The sequence below is a fragment of the Panulirus ornatus genome, chromosome 17 (assembly GCF_036320965.1).
Source record: "Panulirus ornatus isolate Po-2019 chromosome 17, ASM3632096v1, whole genome shotgun sequence".
Taxonomy (NCBI): domain Eukaryota; kingdom Metazoa; phylum Arthropoda; class Malacostraca; order Decapoda; family Palinuridae; genus Panulirus; species Panulirus ornatus.
In genome coordinates this window covers 51476680-51501343 of record NC_092240.1, presented here as the reverse complement: position 1 = coordinate 51501343, position 24664 = coordinate 51476680, and the positions used below count along the sequence as shown (strand labels likewise).

Genomic DNA, 24664 nt, shown 5'->3' with positions numbered 1-24664 from the left:
AGTTGTACATTGCAATATACATACATATACATACATATATATATATATATATATATATATATATATATATATATATATATATATATATATATATATATATTTTTTGCTTTGTCGCTGTCTCCCGCGTTTGCGAGGTAGCGCAAGGAACAGACGAAAGAAATGGCCCAACCCACCCCCATACACATGTATATACATACGTCCACACACACAAATATACATACCTACACAGCTTTCCATGGTTTACCCCAGACGCTTCACATGCCCTGATTCAATCCACTGACAGCACGTCAACCCCGGTACACCACATCGATCCAATTCACTCTATTCCTTGCCCTCCTTTCACCCTCCTGCATGTTCAGGCCCGATCACACAAAATCTTTTTCACTCCATCTTTCCACCTCCAATCCGGTCTCCCACTTCTCCTCGTTCCCTCCACCTCTGACACATATATCCTCTTGGTCAATCTTTCCTCACTCATTCTCTCCATGTGCCCAAACCATTTCAAAACACGCTCTTCTGCTCTCTCAACCACGCTCTTTTTATTTCCACACATCTCTCTTACCCTTAAGTTACTTACTCGATCAAACCACAATCGGGGCCTGAACATGCAGGAGGGTGAAAGGCGGGCAAGGAATAGAGTGAATTGGATCGATGTGGTATACCAGGGTCGACGTGCTGTCAATGGATTGAATCAGGGCATGTAAAGCGTCTGGGGTAAACCATGGAAAGTTCTGTGGGGCCTGGATGTGGAAAAGGAGCTGTGGTTTCGGGCATTATTACATGACAGCTAGAGACTGAGTGTGAACGAATGGGGCCTTTGTTGTCTTTTCCTAGCGCTACCTCACACACATGAGGGGGGAGGGGGATATTATTCCATGTGTGGCGAGGTGGCGATGGGAATAAATAAAGGCAGGCAGTATGAATTATGTACATGTGTATATATGTATATATCTGTGTGTGTATATATATATGTGTACATTGAGATGTATAGGTATGTATTTTGAGTTTGTGGACGTGTATGTATATACATGTGTATGGGGGTGGGTTGGGCCATTTCTTTTGTCTGTTTCCTTGCGCTACCTCGCAAGCGCGGGAGACAGCGACAAAGCAAAATAAAAAATAATAATATACATATTCCTGGGGATAGGGGAGAAAGAATACTTCCCACATATTCCCTGCATGTCGTAGAAGGCGACTAAAAGGGAAGGGAGCGGGGGCTGAAAATCCTTCCCTCTCGTTTTTTTTTTTAATTTTCCAAAAGAAGGAACAGAGAAGGGGGCCAGGTGAGGATATTCCCTCTAAGGCCCAGTCCTCTGTTCTTAACGCTACCTCGCTAATGCGGGAAATGGCGAATAGTATGAAAAGAAAAAAAAAAATACATATATATATATATATATATATATATATATATATATATATATATATATATATATATATATATATATATATATGATTAAGTAAAAAAAATATAAACTACTTTTATGAACAGCTGTACATACATACCTTCTAGAGGAAGAAAATAAGTTTTTGTTTTATTTTTCCATAATCTTGTAAAGGCATACTCTAAAACAACCTAGTACAGAAGTAGTTTAGTCTTCATCCACCATACAGCTGATCATGGACCATATTTCACCTAAATATGTATGAGAATAAAGCATGTAGGCTGCTTCTACATCTGGCATGAAATCACAGTAAATGCAATATATCATAATCACTAAGTGTATTTTAGTCTAAGTTGATTGATGTTTTCATGAACTTGGTCAGATTTTTCCATCGACTGCTGGATTCTCTTTACGACCGACTTGCGCTTTTGTCTCGCCAGAGTTTGATTCTCCTGTAATAATAAAAATTCATTTCAATAAATCATTTCATAACATTATTCATAAAGTATTTCAAAAGAAACATCCATCTCAGAGAACTGCAGAAATGTATTGAGAATGGTATCTGGAAGAGGATCAGCATGAATCGTCTACTGAGAAAAATACAGAAACCCAGTAAATTCATGAATCTATCCAAAAACAATCTTTGTAAAGCATCTCATGCATGCTATTTAGCTCTCTATAAGCTTATCACAACAATCAGTATGTTATGTTAAATAAATCCTCTCAGTAAACTTGAAATATGGTCATTAAACCAACGCACATTATTTAGTCATTAACACCTTTCTATGCAAACAAAAATGATGAATATACTTTTAGAACAACTTTTAGAAAACTATTTTTCTTATTACTTTATACAGTATATCAAAGAAAAATATGATCATTGCACCTTCAACATCATCTGCACCAAAAGAACATACATCAACTAAATCATGACTTAGATTTGGAGATGACTCGGTAAGGTGATATGGTTCCGTGTAAATTGCTACCTTCCCTTTGGGAAGCATTATATAAATCACATCTCTTCATCCAAGTCATTCATATACCAAAAGTATTGCCTGATCATTTATAATGTGGTCAGATTCACTGCTTTAATATTGATCTTAATCATTGATCTATGTTAAAACCTACAACTCACCATCATATAAAGGTCGTAAACAGAGTATGTACAGACTGAAAACTATAAAGTGTTGACACATCAACCAGTATCAGAGTTCCCCAGAGAGAAATTGCAATTGTGAAGAACTTTGCTCTCAAGAGGTTATATAGGACTTTCACTGAAAAACAACTTTCACTCGACATTAATGAAGCATACCTACCTATCAAAAATGCACAATGAACATGGTAATTGCAAGATTACTTAGATGTCATGCACTATCCAAGATCCAAGACAACAGGGTCTCCAGTCAATTATAATCCATAAGCACTGCAGAGTTATACAGATATTTCTCTCACCCATACTTTCGCTGATGGACAATAACATTTAGAGTAGCTAATGATTCAAGGGAAACTTTAGAACTACAGTTAACCCTCTGTATTCAAGAGTTTACTTTCTGTGAATTCCAAGAATATGCAAACTGGTAAATGTGTGCCTATTCCCAATTCATGACCCAGTGACTCCAGTATTCATGAATTTACAATCCTCACCACCTTGCGCTCAACACGTTGCCCATACCTATGCTACCATCAACACCAGATGCATAAGAGAATGGCATGCATGTGCTGATATTCAGTTTGCTGCATGGGAATCTCACTACAAACACCCACCCTGTCCCTCCTTTTCACGGCAGCATCCACACCACAAAAACCTCGATGAACTTCTAGTCTCACTATCATGAACTTGTGCTATCTTTTGGCTCATCATCTCCCCTTAATCATTCCTCCTAAGCAGAAGGTAAGATAAGAAGGAGAGTCTGCTAAAAAAGTGGCAGATGGTGATGAGTTTAAGGGAAATAGAGAAAAATGTTCTAGACTCTGGCTACATATAACAGTGAATCTGCAGTGGGAAAGTATTTTGGTGTGAATAAGTCTACAGTACATAAAGAAAAACAAAAAAGCCAACAGGGACTGTTGCAGAAAGAACTCCCACAGCTGCTGATTATTACTTCTGGTCTTTAATTTAAGAAGGGGTTACATTCCATGGTAGCTGCCATTATGATGTGAAAATTTGTTAAGTGAAGCATATTATCCCATAGAAACCCATGTATTAAAAGGAGATGCACTGCTGGCTGGGAATTATGGGGAAACTTTGGGGGATTCTGAAATTTAATATATATAAAAAATTTCAAAAACAGGTACTAACGACACAACAGCACTATACCTATCCTGTAATAAACACTGTAAGAGTATGGTACACTCCACAAGTGCAAAGTCTCTATGAGGCAAAAAGAAAACAAAGGATGAGATGTGATAGTAAGGGAAAGCATAGTTTCTCCATTTGATTGTCTTATCACAGTTCGTGGTTTGTAAGTTCTCATTAAGTACCATCTAAATTACAATCAAGTCTATGGTCAGCAGTTCTTGGGCTAGGTTTGACTGACTATGTGGCAGTGTACGAAAGGTTGAGAAAGGCTTATTGGATGCAAGAGTTGTGAGAGCATTCTTTGGAGACTCAGACCATTTTGCAGTTCTTGTGGGGATGAGGATCAGGGAGAAGTAGGAATATGGTAAAATGATGAATGGAGAGGTAGAAGTGTTGGCAAATAAGACGATGAATGACAGAGAATCCTGGGAGGAGTATGAAAGAAGGGTAACCAAAAGTTAAACACAGAAGTACAGTAAATGTAGGGATGCAGTCATGTGTCAATAAGATGTTTAAAACGTTTAGAGACTGTTAAAGATTGTAGAAGTGGTAGTTGGATACACGGTCATGAGATATAACAATAAAAAGGGAAATACTTGGTGATATGAATAAGTTTAGAAATACTGTGGAAGAGAAGAAAAAGACATATGGTAGAGAGCTTGAAAGCCATGTACCAACGGAAGTTCAACAAAGGAGGGAAGAATACAAGATGTGTGAGCAGAATGTTAAGCTGACAGAGGAAAGCAAAGAAATAGTAGGATGTTGAATGAGGAGTTTATGGAAAATAAGAAACTGTACTGGATGGAGGTGAAAAAGGAAAGAACTGGATGCAAGAGTGGAAATGCTAATTATAAGAAGTACGGAAGAGGTGATGCTGAATCAAAAGGAGGAAGTAAAAGGATGGAAAGAGTAACTTGAAGAACTGATGAATGTGGGAAAAGGTAAGGCAGCAGTTGTTACACGCACAGAAATGAGGATGGAAGGAAAAGAATACAAGTGCGGGGAACTAAAGCAAGAAAGGATGTAAAAAAAAAAAAATAAGATGATATTGAGGTTGAAAGTAGGAAAGGCACCTGGAGTGGGATTAATGCTGAACTGTTGATAAATGGAGGAGAAAGTGTAATAGAGTGGATGCAACTGATATGTAATTTAAAATGGAAATTAAAGGTTGTCCTTGAAGATAGAGTGAAAGCTATCATTATTCCTTTATTTATAGGAAAAGGTTCTAAGGGTGTATGTAGCAATTATATGGGAATAAGACTGTTAAATACACCAGGAAAAGTGTATGCAAGAAGGATGATCAACAAAATGATGGAAGTGACTGAATGGAGAATCAGTGAAGAGCAAGGGAGTTTTAAAGTAGGGGATGTGTAGATCAGATTTTTGTAATGAAAATGGCTGTGGAAAAATATCTAACAGTATGCAGCTTTTTGGATTTAAAGAAAGCATATGACAGTAGAATGGAGTGCTTTATGGGATATGTCAAGGATATATGGGGTAAGGGTTCAATTGTTGGATAGTGTTGGTCGGTAGAAGTTGGTAGGCAGCCACTGACCAGGGAAGTATATTACCGGTATTACCTGTTGGGTATTGGGAAGGTTGGTGATGGCTGCATTGTGAGCCAGCACTTCAGTGCACTCCTTTGATCCAAGCGGCTATTTTCTTTCTGCCTCACCCAAATGTGGATTGCTAGCATCTGTTCACAAGCATACAATCCCTCCTTGTCACATATAGCACTTGGCAACATTTAACTCACACATCTTATTCTTCGTAACTAGACTTCAATGCGGTGAGTGCAATGCACTAGCAGAATGGTGGGAGCAATAGTAAGTAATAGTAAGTAGGAACATTAGACAGGAGCATTAGATAGAAATATTAAGTAGAGGTAGTAGGTACAAGCAGTAGATGAACCATTAGGTAGAAGTAGTAGGTTAGAATATCAGGTAGAAAAATTAGGTAGATATATTAGGTAGAAGACCGATTTCGACGATGAAGGCCTGCACTGTGGCTGAGAGATTGACTTGAGGAGGCAGAAGTGATATTGTGACAGTGATTGTGTCAGCGTCGCGTCGCCTCGCCGCAGTGTATCGAGACAGACTTCCCCAGAACTTGTAAAGGGGAAGTAAATGTTTATAGTTGTGTTAATGGAGTGATAGTTTTCATGCATGGTGTTTTTGACAAGAAAATAGTGAAGTTGGAGAAAAATGTAGCTTAGACATTGAAGCTTATTGACACAGTGGTGAAATTGATGAGAACTGCTATTGACGTTTGTGTGAATAAATTGTACATTTCCTTTCCAAAGCCAGAGGTTGAACCATTATGTGACATTCATTTTTTTTTTTTTTTTTTTTTTTTTTTTTTTTTTTTTCAAGCTAAAAGTTTGTTTTCTAAATTGTTTCTTACATTTTTCATATGTATATATATGTATGTGTGTGTGTGTGTGTGTATGTGCATATGTGTGTGTGTGTGTGTGTGTGTGTATATGTATATATATATGTATATTATCCCTGGGGATAGGGGTGAAAGAATACTTCCCACGTATTCCTCGCGTGTCGTAGAAAGCGACTAGAGGGGGCGGGAGCGGGGGGCCGGAAATCCTCCCCTCCTTGTATTAACTTTCTAAAATGGGAAACAGAAGAAGGAGTCACGCGGGGAGTGATCATCCTCCTCGAAGGCTCAGAGTGGGGTGCCTAAATGTGTGTGGATGTAACCAAGATGTGAAAAAAGGAGAGATAGGTAGTATGTTTGAGGAAAGGAACCTGGATGTTTTGGCTCTGAGTGAAACGAAGCTCAAGGGTAAAGGGGAAGAGTGGTTTGGAAATGTCTGGGGAGTGAAGTCAGGGTTAGTGAGAGGACAAGAGCAAGGGAAGGAGTAGCAATACTCCTGAAACAGGAGTTGTGGGAGTATGTGATAGAATGTAAGAAAGTAAATTCTCGATTAATATGGGTAAAATTGAAAGTTGATGGAGAGAGGTGGGTGATTATTGGTGCATATGCACCTGGGCATGAAAAGAAAGATCATGAGAGGCAAGTGTTTTGGGAGCAGCTAAATGAGTGTGTTAGCGGTTTTGATGCACGAGACCGGGTTATAGTGATGGGTGATTTGAATGCAAAGGTGAGTAATGTGGCAGTTGAGGGAATAATTGGTATGCATGGGGTGTTCAGTGTTGTAAATGGAAATGGTGAAGAGCTTGTAGATTTATGTGCTGAAAAAGGACTGATGATTGGGAATACCTGGTTTAAAAAGCGAGATATACATAAGTATACTTATGTAAGTAGGAGAGATGGCCAGAGAGCGTTATTGGATTACGTGTTAATTGACAGGCGTGCGAAAGAGAGACTTTTGGATGTTAATGTGCTGAGAGGTGCAACTGGAGGGATGTCTGATCATTATCTTGTGGAGGCTAAGGTGAAGATTAGTATGGGTTTTCAGAAAAGAGGAGTGAATGTTGGGGTGAAGAAGGTGGTGAGAGTAAGTGAGCTTGGGAAGGAGACCTGTGTGGGGAAGTACCAGGAGAGACTGTGTACAGAATGGAAAAAGGTGAGAACAATGGAAGTAAGGGGAGTGGGGGAGGAATGGGATGTATTTAGGGAATCAGTGATGGATTGCGCAAAGGATGCTTGTGGCATGAGAAGAGTGGGAGGTGGGCTGTTTAGAAAGGGTAGTGAGTGGTGGGATGAAGAAGTAAGAGTATTAGTGAAAGAGAAGAGAGAGGCATTTGGACGATTTTTGCAGGGAAAAAATGCAATTGAGTGGGAGAAGTATAAAAGAAAGAGACAGGAGGTCAAGAGAAAGGTGCAAGAGGTGAAAAAAAGGGCAAATGAGAGTTGGGGTGAGAGACTATCAGTAAATTTTAGGGAAAATAAAAAGATGTTCTGGAAGGAGGTAAATAGGGTGCGTAAGACAAGGGAGCAAATGGGAACTTCAGTGAAGGGCGTAAATGGGGAGGTGATAACAAGTAGCGGTGATGTGAGAAGGAGATGGAATGAGTATTTTGAAGGTTTGTTGAATGTGTCTGATGACAGAGTGGCAGATATAGGGTGTTTTGGTCGAGGTGGTGTGCAAAGTGAGAGGGTTAGGGAAAATGATTTGGTAAACAGAGAAGAGGTAGTAAAAGCTTTGCGGAAGATGAAAGCCGGCAAGGCAGCAGGTTTGGATGGTATTGCAGTGGAATTTATTAAGAAAGGGGGTGACTGTATTGTTGACTGGTTGGTAAGGTTATTTAATGTATGTATGACTCATGGTGAGGTGCCTGAGGATTGGCGGAATGCGTGCATAGTGCCATTGTACAAAGGCAAAGGGGATAAGAGTGAGTGCTCAAATTACAGAGGTATAAGTTTGTTGAGTATTCCTGGTAAATTATATGGGAGGGTATTGATTGAGAGGGTGAAGGCATGTACAGAGCATCAGATTGGGGAAGAGCAGTGTGGTTTCAGAAGTGGTAGAGGATGTGTGGATCAGGTGTTTGCTTTGAAGAATGTATGTGAGAAATACTTAGAAAAGCAAATGGATTTGTATGTAGCATTTATGGATCTGGAGAAGGCATATGATAGAGTTGATAGAGATGCTCTGTGGAAGGTATTAAGAATATATGGTGTGGGAGGCAAGTTGTTAGAAGCAGTGAAAAGTTTTTATCGAGGATGTAAGGCATGTGTACGTGTAGGAAGAGAGGAAAGTGATTGGTTCTCAGTGAATGTAGGTTTGCGGCAGGGGTGTGTGATGTCTCCATGGTTGTTTAATTTGTTTATGGATGGGGTTGTAAGGGAGGTAAATGCAAGAGTCCTGGAAAGAGGGGCAAGTATGAAGTCTGTTGGGGATGAGAGAGCTTGGGAAGTGAGTCAGTTGTTGTTCGCTGATGATACAGCGCTGGTGGCTGATTCATGTGAGAAACTGCAGATGCTGGTGACTGAGTTTGGTAAAGTGTGTGGAAGAAGAAAGTTGAGAGTAAATGTGAATAAGAGCAAGGTTATTAGGTACAGTAGGGGTGAGGGTCAAGTCAATTGGGAGGTGAGTTTGAATGGAGAAAAACTGGAGGAAGTGAAGTGTTTTAGATATCTGGGAGTGGATCTGTCAGCGGATGGAACCATGGAAGCGGAAGTGGATCATAGGGTGGGGGAGGGGGCGAAAATTTTGGGAGCCTTGAAAAATGTGTGGAAGTCGAGAACACTATCTCGGAAAGCAAAAATGGGTATGTTTGAGGGAATAGTGGTTCCAACAATGTTGTATGGTTGCGAGGCGTGGGCTATGGATAGAGATGTGCGCAGGAGGATGGATGTGCTGGAAATGAGATGTTTGAGGACAATGTGTGGTGTGAGGTGGTTTGATCGAGTAAGTAACGTAAGGGTAAGAGAGATGTGTGGAAATAAAAAGAGCGTGGTTGAGAGAGCAGAAGAGGGTGTTTTGAAATGGTTTGGGCACATGGAGAGAATGAGTGAGGAGAGATTGACCAAGAGGATATATGTGTCGGAGGTGGAGGGAACGAGGAGAAGAGGGAGACCAAATTGGAGGTGGAAAGATGGAGTGAAAAAGATTTTGTGTGATCGGGGCCTGAACATGCAGGAGGGTGAAAGGAGGGCAAGAAATAGAGTGAATTGGAGTCATGTGGTATACAGGGGTTGACGTGCTGTCAGTGGATTGAAGCAAGGCATGTGAAGCGTCTGGGGTAAACCATGGAAAGCTGTGTAGGTATGTATATTTGCGTGTGTGGACGTGTGTATGTACATGTGTATGGGGGGGGGGGTTGGGCCATTTCTTTCGTCTGTTTCCTTGCGCTACCTCGCAAACGCGGGAGACAGCGACAAAGTATAAAAAAAAAAAAAAAAAAAAAAAAAAAAAAAATTAGGTAGAAGTAGCTGGTAAGAACATTAGAGAGGAACCTCTAAAAACACTACACTACAGTTGCCCTCTGACTGTGGCATCTTAAGGATAAGGCACTAAAGTTCAATATTCCAGCTGTTGTCCAAGCCACTCCAAGGAATTCTCCCATTTTTAACCTTTCGTTATACAACAACATAAATGATATGGTGAACATATAAGTATACTATACCTCAAATGATATACCATCCAGTTGCTCCAACAGACGCATAAACTCTTCATTCACTCCTAGAAGCTGTTTCCTCAGTTTGCACAAGGCTTCTCCACACAGTCGAGATTCTAGGTACCCACCAGATATCCCATCAACTTGTGGGATGATATCACATAGTGTTTTTTCTACTCTGCTACATGACTGCTCAATCTGAAAATACATCAGAAACTACAGGTAGTGGATCAGCTAGTCTAAAACACCAATGGAAAAAACAGTCACAAAGTTCAAGATGGCAAAAATTGAGTCTTCTTTCATCCCGTTTTTGTGAATTGAGAATTCAAAATAACTTGGGCTAAAAAAGCATTTTCCAACTGAATGAAGGTGATATGCTCAAACTAAGGACAGTATTCCCAGTAATACTATATATAAATTTTCCTCAAGTATCGACTTCTCCTTGCTTACCACACTAGTGAGGTAGCACCAGGAACAGAAGGGCCACAGCCATTCACATCTATTTTCTAGCAGTCATGTGTAATGCCCTGAAACCACAGCTCCGTTTCCACAACCAGGCCCCACAGACCTTTCCCTGGCTTACCCTGGACGCTTCATATACCCTGGTTCAGTCCTTTGAACATGCCCATTTTTGCCCTTCAAGATAAAGATCTCACTTTCCATGCAATCTTGTGCATTCCAAAAATCTTTATCCCCTCACACACCCACCCTATGACTCACTTCCACTACCATGATTCCATTTGCTGCCATGACCAATCCAAGGAAACTAAAACACTTCACGTCCTACAATTTTTTTCCATTCAAACTCGCACCCCAGCTAACCCGTCCCTCAGCCCTGCTTAACCTAATAACCTAACACAAAAATTGCTGCAATATCTTACACCTCTCAAATTATAAGAGTTGACCTGTACTGCATAGGTGCAGTAGACCAACAAAAGTCCAGCAGGTGAAGCTGCCAACAAATCTGACTTTCCTAGTCCTACAGCACAGTATTCTCACACTGAAAAAAGTGAAAGCAACATCACTTCACTTTGTGATCTATGGTCCCACCAGGTGGGCCTCACTGAATTCCTGAGTGGTGCAGGAGCCCCAAAGATACTGAGTATTAATTGATACTTTGAGGTGGTTTGGGCATTTGGAAAGAATGAAAGATGGAGAGTTTACATGGAGAGCATATGACAGGACAATTAAAGGGGTTGGTGTGAAAGGAAGACCACTTATTACATGAAGAAATAAAAATGGAAGAATACTAAAGGGAGAGAAATGGGGAAAGAATGTATGGAATGGTGTGCGTGAGGGATACATGTAAGGACAAGGATAAGTGGTGACTCTTTTTGTCGTGGCCAACCCCTTGATGATAGTTCCCCAAGGGAATAGGCAACAGAGATATAATCAGATAGAAGTGATACTTTATACTGAACAGACACCTTTCAGTAAACATATTCAGTCAAAGTTACTGCCATGATTATGATCATACTGTACGAGAAATATTTCCAACCATCATCGTCACAATTATAAGAATGCCTTTGATTTAACAGTTTTTTAATAATGATAATATCTTAGTAAATTACCAAAATATCAATATAACAGAAATATCAATTAATACTCAGTATGTAGGCATCACCTTTGCTGGTCTCTGACAAGAAAAAAACAAGTTAAACCAAGTTGCTAGCCATAACAGTTAAATGTTGAATATTCAACAAATTTTGATTCAGTTAAAAGTTCAATTCACATAACTATGTTCCTTCTTTTTAGTGAAAAGTTCTTTTCTCAAATATAATCTTTCTGTATTTTAATAATCAGATATTTCCACTAAATTTCTTCATTACTGAAAAAGAGGTTTTGTTGGTATTGTATGGGTATAGCCTAGCCAAATGGGGTGCCTAGGCTCTGGTGTTACACCCTCCAAGGGTACTTCCCAAGATATGATGCCAGTCTTGCACTTGGTCATCTCTCTTCTTTGATATACTGACGATATATACAACTTATACACTAAAAATCATAATGAAATAAAAACAACATGAAACATACACTGTTTTACAACTACTTTAAAAATCTTATCAAACTAATATTGTAAACAATGTTTTGGATGTTATACAATATGACATGGGTAAAAGGTAGCAATGAAAACTGAAAACAATATCGAAAAATTTATTCTGGTTCTTGCTTTTAGTTTTCATTGCTAAATTCTTATCAAAAAACATTTTGTTATATCATTAATACACTACTCGAACAATAAATGGATAAATAAATTCATTTTGCTTCTTTATTACTAGGTATGTGTACTGCATACTTTTTCTCCAAAGACAGGGTTAACAATGTCTGAATTTACAATTGCAAATCAGAGAAATTTTTCATGAGAATAACAATCCAAAGAATAAGTCTTCGTAAATCTTGCAGTAGTCAACATGTTAAGCAGTAACTTGGATGCAACACTGTTAGGTTAAAGAAAACATCTCTCAAACGCAAATGTTTTGGCCCTGATATTGTTGGCCTTGGTATTACATAAGAAATGAGGCAAAATTCATAAGGCAGTTAAAGCATGAAAGGAGGGGTCTGACATTTGATATAGCTGGGTTATGGCTTACCGCATATGAATGAAACCAATCACATATTCTCTGAAAGTGGCATCAAAAAGATAAAATATACATGAGTGTAACCATATATAATGGGTCCAAGCATACAATGGGAACAGTATATGTTCTTTCATCTGAAACATGTTTACATATACGGAACTCTAAAAATTTCAGTGAGTGATATTTCCTCACATCTCACTCTTATATTTCCATACTTTACACCACAAAAGCTTCTCTATATGTGCAAGTAATTAATTTCTTACCTGAACAATGGCCTGATAATTAGCATCCTCCTCTGGATCAAACCTCTTGCCGAGAACCATCACCTTTGACCCTGGCCCTATTCCATAAGAAGCTAAGGTCACATTACAATCTGTTAAATTCCTGCCTTTGAATATAATCTTCTGACTTGGGGGTGGAATATGGGTTGCAGCTTCTATCTGCAATAATGAAAGAAGTCTTTTATGATAAGTGTGTCAATATCCACATATCTAGAGATAACATATACAGTGTGCATAAATGAAGGTGGCACAAGTGGGTTTGTGCCAATCATAGAACACAAATCATCTTATCTATCTATATAGATGACCATAGCAAAAGAGTCTCCATAACTGGTGAACTCCAGTGTCACTTTTTAGCCTTTGGTGCCACATCCCTAACAGGCTACTAGCAGAGGGCAACTCTAGTTGCAGTATTTTCAGAAGATCCTACCTAATGTTTCTATTTACTACTACCTAATGTTTCTAACTAATGTTCAGACCAAATACTTTTACCTAATGCTCCCATCTAATATTCCTATCTAATATTCTCATCTTCTACTTCTGCCTAATGCCCCTGTCTAATGTTCCTACCTACTATCATTGTATTCTTCCTACCATTTTACCAAAAGGCAAAGGAAAATTCTTGAGTTACGTAGAATGAGTTGCGTGAGTAAAGAGTTGTTAAGTGTTATATGCAACATGGAAAGACTGTATGTTTGTAGAAATAATGCCAGCAGTCCATGTGTGGGTGAGGCAGAAAGAAAAGACATCTACCTGGGTTAGGGAAGTGCAACTTGACAATCGCTGAAGTGCTCACTCACAAAAGAGCTGTCACTAAACCCCCAATACCTAGGTGGATAGTACCAGTAATATATCTCTCTGGTTGGTAGCTGCCTACCAAATACTACCTACATCAAATTACTTTACCCCATCTAAAACAGTGTTGGGTGTCCACCAATGAAGTTGGCACCCTCTAGCGAGCAGTGGCAATTACATGTTCATGCTGCCGTACCACATGAACTTACCTCAGTTACAGTTTAGCAGTTGTTGGAGGCAGGAGTGTTTTGTTGTACTCCTCACTTATACCCTGGATTTACTTTTCTTTTCCCCCTTACTGAAACTCTACCACCTACAATGGTTGGAAATATTCACCTTTTAAGTGACAAAATAGCTTGTACAGCTTCACTTTACAAAAGAAATAAACAACTTAAGGAAGTTTCTCATACCATCAGTGTGAGCTTCAGATCAGTACAATGACGGGTGAAGAAATTTAATGATGGCAGTGGCACTGCTACACCACCCATGTGAAATGCCTTAGGGAGGCAAGAAAAACCTCTCCATGTACTCTTAATGTTCTTAAACACAATGTGGTTGCAGATCCATGCTTGTGTGCAAAAGAATTAAAAGAAAAAACTTGACTGCTCAGTAATGTGTCAGCAAGGACAATACAACCCCACTTACATGAGAACCTAAAGTAGCAGAACTGCAGGCTGCATCCCAAACTGCTCATAACCCACAGGCACCAGAAGAAAAGAGTCAATTTTTACATGAAACATGCAGTGTTAGATACAGCACAGTTCAGAAGTATCTTGTGGAGTGAGGAGTCCACCTTTTCTCTAACATGTGACTGTTGAGGGCATAGGTGCAAGTAACCAAACTGTGATCCATTTGATCCCAAGAACATTGCAAGCATAGTAAGTTCCCTGCTTTGCTTACGGTGTGGAAATGTTCAGTTATAAAGGTGTTGGGGACCTTGTAGTGTTGCCAAAGATTGAAATCATAAATAGGAATAGTTACCTCGAACTACTGTGTGACCATCTCCCAGATTCATTAAAAGCGCTGACCATCTCCCAGATTCATTAAAAGCGCAAGACCAATGTACTTACGCACAATAAGCCTTCCTGCCACACTGCTAAACTAGTCACTGATTGGCTTCAGGACTGTGAGGTGGAGTTTTTGGGTGACTGGCCCAGAATTCACTGGACTTGAAACCAATATAAAACTTGTGTGCACTTCAAAAATTCAGATCACATAACAGGGATACTTTGTTGTTACCCAAGCAGGAGGTGGCTATTCTTGAAATTTGGGCAAAGATGGACCCTAAATGGCTTTAGAACCTTAATGATAAAATTCCAGGTCATTTTAAGGAACATCCAAAGAGGAAAGGAAAACCAATACCCTAGTTGGTACCGAATACATATTTTCATGGTTTATTTCACGTTTATCCTTAATAATTGTGCTACAGCACCATTGTGCCAACTTCATTGGCAAGCACTGTATGACTGCTTAATTTGTTTATGGATGGGATGGTAAGGGAAGCAAATACAAGTCCTGGAGAGAGGAGCAGATATGCAGACCACTTGGGGTTGGGGGACCTGGGAGGCAAGGTAATTACTGTTCGGTGAAGACATGTCCCAACATGGTGATCAAATGAGAGCTTTCTCAATAATTCTATGAGGGTAAGAATGATCCTGGCCCAATATTCCCTATGGAATATCTCACTGCTTGTGGAACACACTGCAGAGGAGAGAAAAAAGGTGAAACTTAAGAGCATCAAAAGTTGATAGTTGTCATAAAAATTATGTATCTCAACACACTAGCTGTAATGATATTGTTGGTAAAAAAATACCAAAAAGAACATAAAAATCTAATAATCATCATACACATTTACATGTGGCACACAATTAGTTGTACATGCCTTGTTCACTGAAAAGGTACTGGGTGGGGTCACTGCTTCATCAGCCAAAGTGTTAATCTAAATATTATCTGGGTGTAACCTGGAGGTGTAATTAGATTCTTTGATGACGACATTAAGTATGTTATAGGATCAAACAAAGCCCCAAAGAATATCATGAGAAAAATTACTTGTTTTGTTATCCACTATGGTATTGAGACAAAAAGAAAAGATATTATCTGAATAAAATCAATTCACTGCACATGAAGAGATTAAAATACATATAATACTCGTGGCATGGTTAACCTTTCATTTTCTAAACTGATGATCAATCTGCTTCCCTAACAACTCGTCACTGCTATGCAAACTTTTGGTTAGTATATTTCATAACATAAGGTTTAACTCTCTCAGTTTACATGAGATTACACTTAGTCAAAATCACAAGTGCAAAATTTTGTTATCTAAAAATAATGTCAACATTCAAAAGAATAAAGTTAGCATAATTTAATACAGTTAAGATTAAGACAAAATTTGAAGATATATAATAGTTTAAGCTATGAGAGATCCTACCAATATTCAAAATTATGAAAAACAGCCACTAACCTTGAGTGTCAATTCACCAAGAGTCATGGCACCCCAAACAACAACTTCATATTTGTTCGGCCCATGACATAAAAGAATGGGATATTCTTGATCTCCCATTTTTGCAGGATTTGATTTCATAAATCGCCTGAAAAGTCCGTTTTGAAGATGTAAGAGACTTTTTCATTAAAGAAAAATTTTACACCAGAAGTAAAGAAAATAACAATGAGTGCTCAAAATCTACTAAAAAGACATGCAGCCATAACTGATATATCTAAATAATTAAATACATCAGACTGATTATCATACTTTTTTGTATCAATAATAACAAGTTTAATTTAAAATACATGAGTATACATTCAACATACATAGAAGTTATGTGCCTATCATTTATTAATTAACCCCCGGGCCCCTTCAACAAGGCTTTTGCAGCTTGAAGGATATACTCCAATCAGAAGTAAGGGAATTATGGACTCCTCTTAGGAGAGAAGTTCCTTGGTGAGACCGAAAGTGTTTCTATCCACTGGTGATAACACAGCCTTAGTGATTGTGACTTTTCTTTTGCTGTGTAACAACCACTTACTTTTCTACCCTTTCATGGAGTTTCCACAGCACATTGGAAGCTGGCTGCTTCCCCTGACCATGATCACAGTGTGGTGATGTGTGTCTGTTTGTGTGAGGAGAGTACACAACAATCTAAGAGTAAGTATTAGCATCTTTTGTACAGACGGTGTACCTTGTGCACTGATTATAATGTTGTAAAAATGGATGGTGTCTAAAAATACATGAGAAATTGTAACCCATACACACCTGGGGAATGTTGTTTTAAGTGGGTGTATATCTGGTAGAGTGGAGTTTAAAATATGATTGTGAGGGCAGTCGTTTAGTAATGGTTGAGTCATTACTGCATGTGTAAGTTTTGTCAATGTCATGTTTGTTGGGAAGGAAAGGATCTATGAGTATAAGTTTGTGAGGTACGATGTATGGTGAAACTTTTCCTATTTGGGAGTTAGTCACTAGTTATGGTGTGATTTGAGTAGGAGGGGTTCACAGGTATTGCAAAGGAGTGAGTGAATTGGAATGATGTGGTATACAGGTGACAGTGTGCTGTTACTGGACTGAACCAAGGCATGTGAAGCATCTAGGGTAAACCATGGAAAGGTATGTGGGGCCTAGGTGTGGATAGGGAGCTGTGGTTTCCATGCATCACACACATGACAGCTTAAGAACAGATATGAGCAGATGCAGCTTTTCTTTGTCTGTTTCTAGTGCTATCTTGTTAAAGTGGGAAAAGGCAATCAAGTGTGTTTTAGATATCTGGGAGTGGATCTGTCAGCGGATGGAACCATGGAAGCGGAAGTGGATCATAGGGTGGGGGAGGGGGCGAAAATTTTGGGAGCCTTGAAAAATGTGTGGAAGTCGAGAACATTATCTCGGAAAGCAAAAATGGGTATGTTTGAGGGAATAGTGGTTCCAACAATGTTGTATGGTTGCGAGGCGTGGGCTATGGATAGAGATGTGCGCAGGAGGATGGATGTGCTGGAAATGAGATGTTTGAGGACAATGTGTGGTGTGAGGTGGTTTGATCGAGTAAGTAACGTAAGGGTAAGAGAGATGTGTGGAAATAAAAAGAGCGTGGTTGAGAGAGCAGAAGAGGGTGTTTTGAAATGGTTTGGGCACATGGAGAGAATGAGTGAGGAGAGATTGACCAAGAGGATATATGTGTCGGAGGTGGAGGGAACGAGGAGAAGAGGGAGACCAAATTGGAGGTGGAAAGATGGAGTGAAAAAGATTTTGTGTGATCGGGGCCTGAACATGCAGGAGGGTGAAAGGAGGGCAAGGAATAGAGTGAATTGGAGTCATGTGGTATACAGGGGTTGACGTGCTGTCAGTGGATTGAATCAAGGCATGTGAAGCGTCTGGGGTAAACCATGGAAAGCTGTGTAGGTATGTATATTTGCGTGTGTGGACGTGTGTATGTACATGTGTATGGGGGGGGGGGTTGGGCCATTTCTTTCGTCTGTTTCCTTGCGCTACCTCGCAAACGCGGGAGACAGCGACAAAGTATAAAAAAAAAAAAAAAAAAATATATATATATTATATATATATATATATATATATATATATATATATATATATATATATATATATATATATATATATATATATATATATATATATATATATATATATAAAATAAATAGTGTGGTTGAGAAGGCTGAAGAGGGTGTGTTGAAATGGTTTGGACATAAGGAGAAAATGAGCGAGGAAACATTGACAAAGAGGATACATGTGTCAGAGGTGGAGGGAAAAGAAGATGCAGGAGACCAAATTGAAGGTGGAATGATGGAGTGAAAAAGTTTTTAAGCAATTGAGGCCTGAACATGTAGGAGGGTGAGAGGTATGTAAGGAATAGAGTGAAATGGAACGATGTGGTATACCAGGGTCGATGTGCTGTCAATGGACTGAGCCAGGGCATATGAAATGTTTGGGGGTAGACCATGGGAAGGTATGTGGGGCCTGCATATGAATAGGGAGTTGTGGTTTTGGTACATTACACATGACAACTAGAGACTGAGTGTGAGCAAATGTGGCCTTTATTGTCTGTTTTCCTGGTGCTACCTTGCTGATGCCGGGATGGCGATGTTATTTCCTGTGGGACATGGTAGCGCCAGGAATGGATGAAGGCAAGTGAGTATGAATATGTAAATGTGTATATGTGTATATGGCTGTGTATGTATATGTACATGCATGGGCATTTATGTATACATATGTGTATGAGTGGATGGGCCATTCTTTGTCTGTTTCCTGGCTGATGCAGGAAACAGTGATCAAGGCAAATCAAGTATGAAAATATATAAGATTTTCATTATCTTACACATCTAACCCCACATTTTCCCTCATCTCTAATGCCCCAAACAGTTACAAGATATCTATAATTGCAGTTAAGGAATAAATCATCATGACTTACGATAGACAGTTCTAATGGTAAAATTTCAGCTAAATTGCGCATTGAAAAATGACTTTTGAATATCCTTAACTGTCTTCTCATAATGATAGCGAACTGTACTGTGTAGACAATATGATAAGACTGGCAGAGCATAATTTGGGTCATTACCTAAACTTATTCTAAATAATAAAAATTTAAAGTGGGAAATTCTATAAAATCAGGGAAATGTGGGGTTAATCAGCACAAGGTAAGTAATAAACTTCAGTAATCAATGAAACTTATGAACACCTCAAATAACTTCTCCAAACAGCTGTGCTTTATCTAGTCTCAAATGTTATTTGAAAAAATGTTCATTTGGGTCTCGTGTTTACATCATTTTTGGGCTCTCTCAATATTAGAGTACAGACAACTAGATTCCATTCCAAAGAAGTGTTATAAGCACATTCACTTCACAATGTGGCATTAGGCAACAGCCACGAAGGATGATGGTGCATTTTAGCCATAGATATGAAGTTCAAGGAAGATCTCAGACACTAGTCGACATCAGGTGAGGTCTTGTAGGTTCCACTGTGTTCGCACATAGAGAGATTCCACTACACAACAGCATTCTTAGCCCACATGCCTGACCATGTGTTGAGACACAGCATACATGAATACTGGTACTGTACATACTGAGCGATTAAAAAACAGAGCAACCTCAGTTGCTGCAGGAATTTAAGTTCTCGTAAGTTTTGTTGATTTATAGGTATTTCAACCTACAAGTAGGTTAATCAGCCTCACAAAGTAAAAAAACTATTAGCTAATCCTGCTGTCAAAATACATACAGCGGCAGAATGAGATATATTTTTACAAACCCGGGTCCCGTATGCTTATTAAATTCTCCACACAGCAGTCTATCATTTGAAAACAAAACTGATGACGTTCCTAAGATTGCTGTAATGTGTCCCACAGCTAGAATTTTCCTCAGCACCATTCTAATGTACCAGTACCATACTGTACAAGCAGGAGAGTGTCACAAGATGTGAGTTTCGTTAATATCCATCAATCAATAAAGATTATGGCATTAAACTCAACATGACAGGTGTTTAATTCCTTGAGAAGGTCAGAACAGGTTAATATCGGCTCTTGATCATATCTGAAAATGGCTTTCCGTGTTTAAACCCACGTTTTCCATCACCTTCATCACTCGGCTAGCTCTGGGGTGACGAGTAACAGCTGCCACCCCAATTGGGGTTAATAAACCACACACACTTTCTAGCAACTATGGGTAGCCTTCCTAGACATACTAAGCCAATTGGCTTGGCCAACAACAACAACAAGCACACATTATTCCACACATGCAAGACTGAACAAGGACAGTGACTCACCCAAACAACCACATACAGCAGAGCACAAGTAGCACACTGCAGTTTGCAGTCTTCCCGTAGAGAGAGACAGAGAGAGAGAGATAGAGAGAGAGAGAGAGAAACCTTTCCTAGTTCTCCACTTTTGTAATACACGCACTTTCCCTCCACTTGGGAAAATAACACGATATCTACAGTGGGGGGAAAAATACCCAACCGCTCCACTACGCGTCGTACTTAAGGGTGGGGGAACTTTAAGTGGCTAGTTTGCCGTGTGTTACGCAAGGCCCATAAATGACCCGTATGTGATTATACTCAACGTTGTGTGTGTGTGTGTTTGTGTGTATGTGTGTGTATATATACAGTGTCTGTTGACATGGCATATGCTGCCATCTGTTGACAGCTGGAACAGATAGGTACCACCTGGTTGCACACAACTAAAGACACAGGATTTAGAATTTGGATGGTTTCAATTGTTATATACTCATCATTTCTCTCCCTGGGTTTCCCCCTGGGTCTTTGGAAACAAGTATAATGGGAAAGAAGATGTACCACCACTGATGAAAGATACAGATGTTAAGGAAAACGAGATTCAGGTTTCTAGATAATCCTTTTAAGTCATTGAAGTCCAAATGGTGGCGAGGAGACTGAACCCCTACAGTTGAATGGTGATGTAAGAACTAATATCTTATTATTAAAGAATATGTGCAGCCGAAGATATAAGCCTCAAATTACGACATATGTACAGATGTTGGTCCATTTATGACTCCCTTTCAATCACTTTGTACCAACTAGGTGAGGTACCTCCCTGTTATCTCTTCTTAATCAAATATAAAGTTGTATGACATGTAATTTATATATAAATAAACAACTGGTCAATGTATACAAGGAATTGAGATGAATATCTGCTTGATCATCTATAGCAATGATCAACTGTCAAATGAATCTTTGATGCACGGGAAACGAACATATGACTGAAGGGAGAATACGAGACAAGTCATATGTCATGGGGGAATTTCTTTCCGGCCGGATGTGACTGGATAGACTTCAAACATCCTCTTGATGTTATCTTCTGTGCCAACAATCCCCAGGACACATTTCACCCTGATGTATCATGCAGCGATCCTCTAAATTTCAAGTTCTGAGGGCAAGATGATAACTAGCAAGCTCATTTCATACTCGGGAAGAAGTTTGGAAGTGTAATGCCTCTCTGTCACTCTTTACAAAACCCTGAGTCATGGCTATACAGAAAATGCTAGAGAAAATGCCTATGTTCACGAAAGCATGAAGCTACCAGTGGCTGCGTAAAAGAGCAGGAAGAACGATAGAGTAGGCCTCCCTTGGTCTCACCAGATAGGGTATCTGTAGAGAAGAAAGTTACTGTCGAGGGGCGGCCAAGGACTTCAGTAGACTGGGGAACTAGCTAGTGCTCATCATACCAGGGGCAGCCAATAGCCATAGCCAGTTTATCAGTAAGAATACATTCTGTCAGCCACAGTTGGGCGTGACACTCCGAGTTCCTTCCTCTCCCCCGAGCAGTGGGGGACGGAGACTAGCTAGCCATGTGTCCTTGTAGCTCCATTTTGGGTGTTGCTTGGTGCGCTAAACCCCGCATTTCTCCCTCTGTGTGCACCTGGCGTTCACATATCCAAACCTCAGACACCTAAAACACCTTCTCGGCTCTGTAACATCTGTAAAGTCATGCCCTTCACACTCTCCCAGATGGTGTAGGATTCTCTCGATCATTGGGGGATGGTAGCCATGCCCCACAAGTCCTCCTTTCTGCCCAGTACACCCAAAGCATCCCTTATTATTTTTCACTCGGTTAACCCTCTCTCTCTCTCTCTCTCTCTCTCTCTCTCTCTCTCTCTCTCTCTCTCTCTCTCTCTCTCTCTCTCTCTCTCCTGCCAACTGACTTCCTTCTCTAAAAACTGAGTATTTTGAGCTCTCACAACTGTACCTAAAACCCGCTGACCCTTGCTCATTATAAAGTCTCGAAAAATATATATATCTCGGTACGATTCTGAAAAATGAACTAAAATTATGTTACTTCTGACTCTTAAGTTCCTCTGAGAGCTGGAACGTAGCCATTCTAAAAGCAGTTACTGTCTCCTTAAGAAAAAATATATATTCCATAATCACTTAGAAAAAAAGAGGAGCAGAGATGGCTTCCACACATCACCAGTGGGCCTAGCACTGCAAAATCTTTACTGGTGATCAGAAAGGAATAAAAAATTCCAAGTACTTCGGAAAGTGAGTGTCAAAGATATTTCTTCTTAAGAGACAGCAGAGGTTGAAGGCAATGGTTATAAGAGGCCAATTTCTTTTTTCTTCCAAGAAAGTCTATCCATCCAAGATAGGAAAGTCTGGGTGTTTCATACATCGACATAAAAGAGAAGAACAAGGATCGGAAATAATGGTGTAGTAGAGGACAAGTCTCCTTGTTGCTGGTGGAGAGAATCAGACATCTTGGAAGGAGGAATATATTAGCGATGACGTATAGACTTAAATGGCAGGAAATGAAATCAGCAGTGGGGCGGGAGAGGAACGATGCAAAACCATACAAAATAAAGTGGTAACCTACACCAGTTGGACATTTCAGTATCTCAAAATGAACTGCTAATTTAGGCAGCTATCAACGTTTATCAATATTGCAGCAGACGCGGCAGACAATTTAGAATAATACAGTCATTAGCAAATCTTAAACGAGAGGCCAGACGGCCGGCATAAAGCCGTCTCTCTCATTGGATCTCACGACAAAGGGAGTCATACATGCAATCCTGGGCTCAAGTATTATATAAAACAGTAAATTAATTCTTGACAAATTAAACATTTAGTAGAAAAAAATAAGCAACTAATCAGGATGCATTCGTATATAAACTGTATGATACATTCATCTGAAAATTGCAAGTTACATTAATTTCCTCAATGAATATATTACTAACATTAAGATGGTTCATTTCACCTCCCCAATCACTTAATTAGCAATCATTGGTTCATTTGACCTCCTCCACCCCTTAATTAGCAATCATAAACACAGAAAAATACAATAATAACGGGATAATGATAAGAAATTATAACGAATAACATGTCAAAGTAGCATTTATAAATACGATGAAACCAATGTGATTAATCCAATACGTCGAAAAACTAAGCCACCATTGTATTACAATATAATGTACTTACACACACTGACTTGAAGTTGCTGTATCAAATAATATAAAATGGTTAAACACTCCACTTACTGTGTCACGGGGGAGGGAGCGGGTCTCGGCTGGCGCGTGTGTGTGCGTCTGTATGAGCGGCTGGCTGACCACACTACTTAGGAGGCAAGTCACACACTCGACCACCACCACCAGCCACCAGCCGTCATGCAATCGTACTGCTCACTTTTGAAATCTGTTCCGTACACGTTCAAATTAAGGACTATGTACTACCATGTCGTACAATGAATGACGTCACTATGCACCGTAGATGGCAGGGTGAAAAAAAAATTTAGGCTATCCAAAAGAGACATTATTGAAAGAGTTGGTACTGTAGTAGAACGCTGTGAATTTTTTTCTTCCCTGGACAGTGATACATTCTCTGGGGAAGCGAAGGGGAGTTTGTCCATTTGACTTAGGGCATAGCGGGATCCCATTAACTACCGGATTCCTCTAAGCGAATCGTAAAAAAATATTTCAACGAGGCTGGCTGAGGATGGACGTGAGGATGGGCAGTGTGGTAGTGTCTATGAGTACCTGTGCGTGTGATTTTCTTGTACCTGCTACACACCTTTCCTTTGAGGATTATCTAGTCATTGTGTGTGTATGTGTGGGGAGACCTTACGCCTTCTCGCTAACACGGGTACAGGGGCGTGGGCGTGGGTGTGTGTGGGTGTGGGTGTGTGTGGGTGTGGCTGCGTTTTTCCAAGGGAACATCTCATAATGTACCCAGGGCGTTTATATATGAGACGGGTTCATTCCACCCCTGGGTAAAAGGGTTCTCCTGGTGACTGTGTGAAGCCACCAGCGAGAACGGATATATAAAATGAGAAATGCGCTCGTGAAGAACAAAGAACAGACTCCGGCGTGTTATAGTGTTCATGTTGCCGTAACATGGCGAGGCAGTAGTGCTTATTTAAATTTATATTTATTAGTTAGGGATGTTTTAATGTGTGTCCGTGAGATATAGAGGTCTTAAGGTACATCATAATCATCCTTTAGGAAGAGTTCAGTGTATAAGGGATACAGAGGGGGAAGTACTGAGTTAATATTACCGTTTTAAGGATGGTGCAGACAGTTTGAGTTCCAGAGTGGCCCAAACCTCTTGAGCTGATACATCTGTCCCTCAACCCGACTGAACCTAATAACCTTTGCTTTTACTCGCATTTTCTCACTCGAATCCGCCACCAGTGTTGTATCGACAAAAACTGACTCATTTCCCAGTCCCTCTCATCCCCCACCAGATTGTATACTCGCCCCTCTCTCCAAGGCTCTTGCATTTACCTCCCTCACCACCCCATCCATACACCACACAAAACTGAACAACACGTTGACATCGCACACTACACTACACTAC

The 24664-nt window shown here is 39.8% G+C and overlaps 1 protein-coding gene across 3 annotated transcripts; it reads right to left on the bottom strand.

The window, feature by feature from the left end:
• Window positions 1-1397: 1397 nt before the first annotated feature.
• LOC139754750 (BAG family molecular chaperone regulator 1-like) lies at window positions 1398-23482 on the bottom strand. Of its 3 annotated transcripts, none has more exons than XM_071672508.1 (5): window positions 16622-17001; window positions 15833-15959; window positions 12559-12735; window positions 9729-9917; window positions 1398-1834 (listed from the first exon to the last, which is right to left on the bottom strand). In XM_071672508.1, the coding sequence occupies exons 1-5, from the start codon at window positions 16741-16743 to the stop codon at window positions 1715-1717; spliced, it is 735 nt and encodes a 244-aa protein (XP_071528609.1). In that variant the 5' UTR covers window positions 16744-17001; the 3' UTR covers window positions 1398-1714. The 3 variants fall into 3 exon arrangements, with proteins under 3 accessions (XP_071528609.1, XP_071528611.1, XP_071528610.1); XM_071672510.1 differs by lacking the exon at window positions 16622-17001 and adding an exon at window positions 23350-23482 and having other exon boundaries at window positions 1405-1834; XM_071672509.1 differs by lacking the exon at window positions 16622-17001 and adding an exon at window positions 20129-20489 and having other exon boundaries at window positions 1409-1834.
• Between the last annotated feature and the right edge of the window lie 1182 nt (window positions 23483-24664).

Excerpts from the sequence above, each read along its gene's own strand:
- LOC139754750 (XM_071672508.1), bottom strand. The coding sequence starts at position 16,743 with ATGACATTGACAAAACTTACACATGCAGTAATGACTCAACCATTACTA. Across the intron at positions 12,736-15,832 it reads TTGGTGAATTGACACTCAAG|ATAGAAGCTGCAACCCATAT; the intron begins GTTAGTGGCTGT and ends TCATTATTGCAG. Across the intron at positions 1,835-9,728 it reads TGGATGGTATATCATTTGAG|GAGAATCAAACTCTGGCGAG; the intron begins GTATAGTATACT and ends TTATTATTACAG.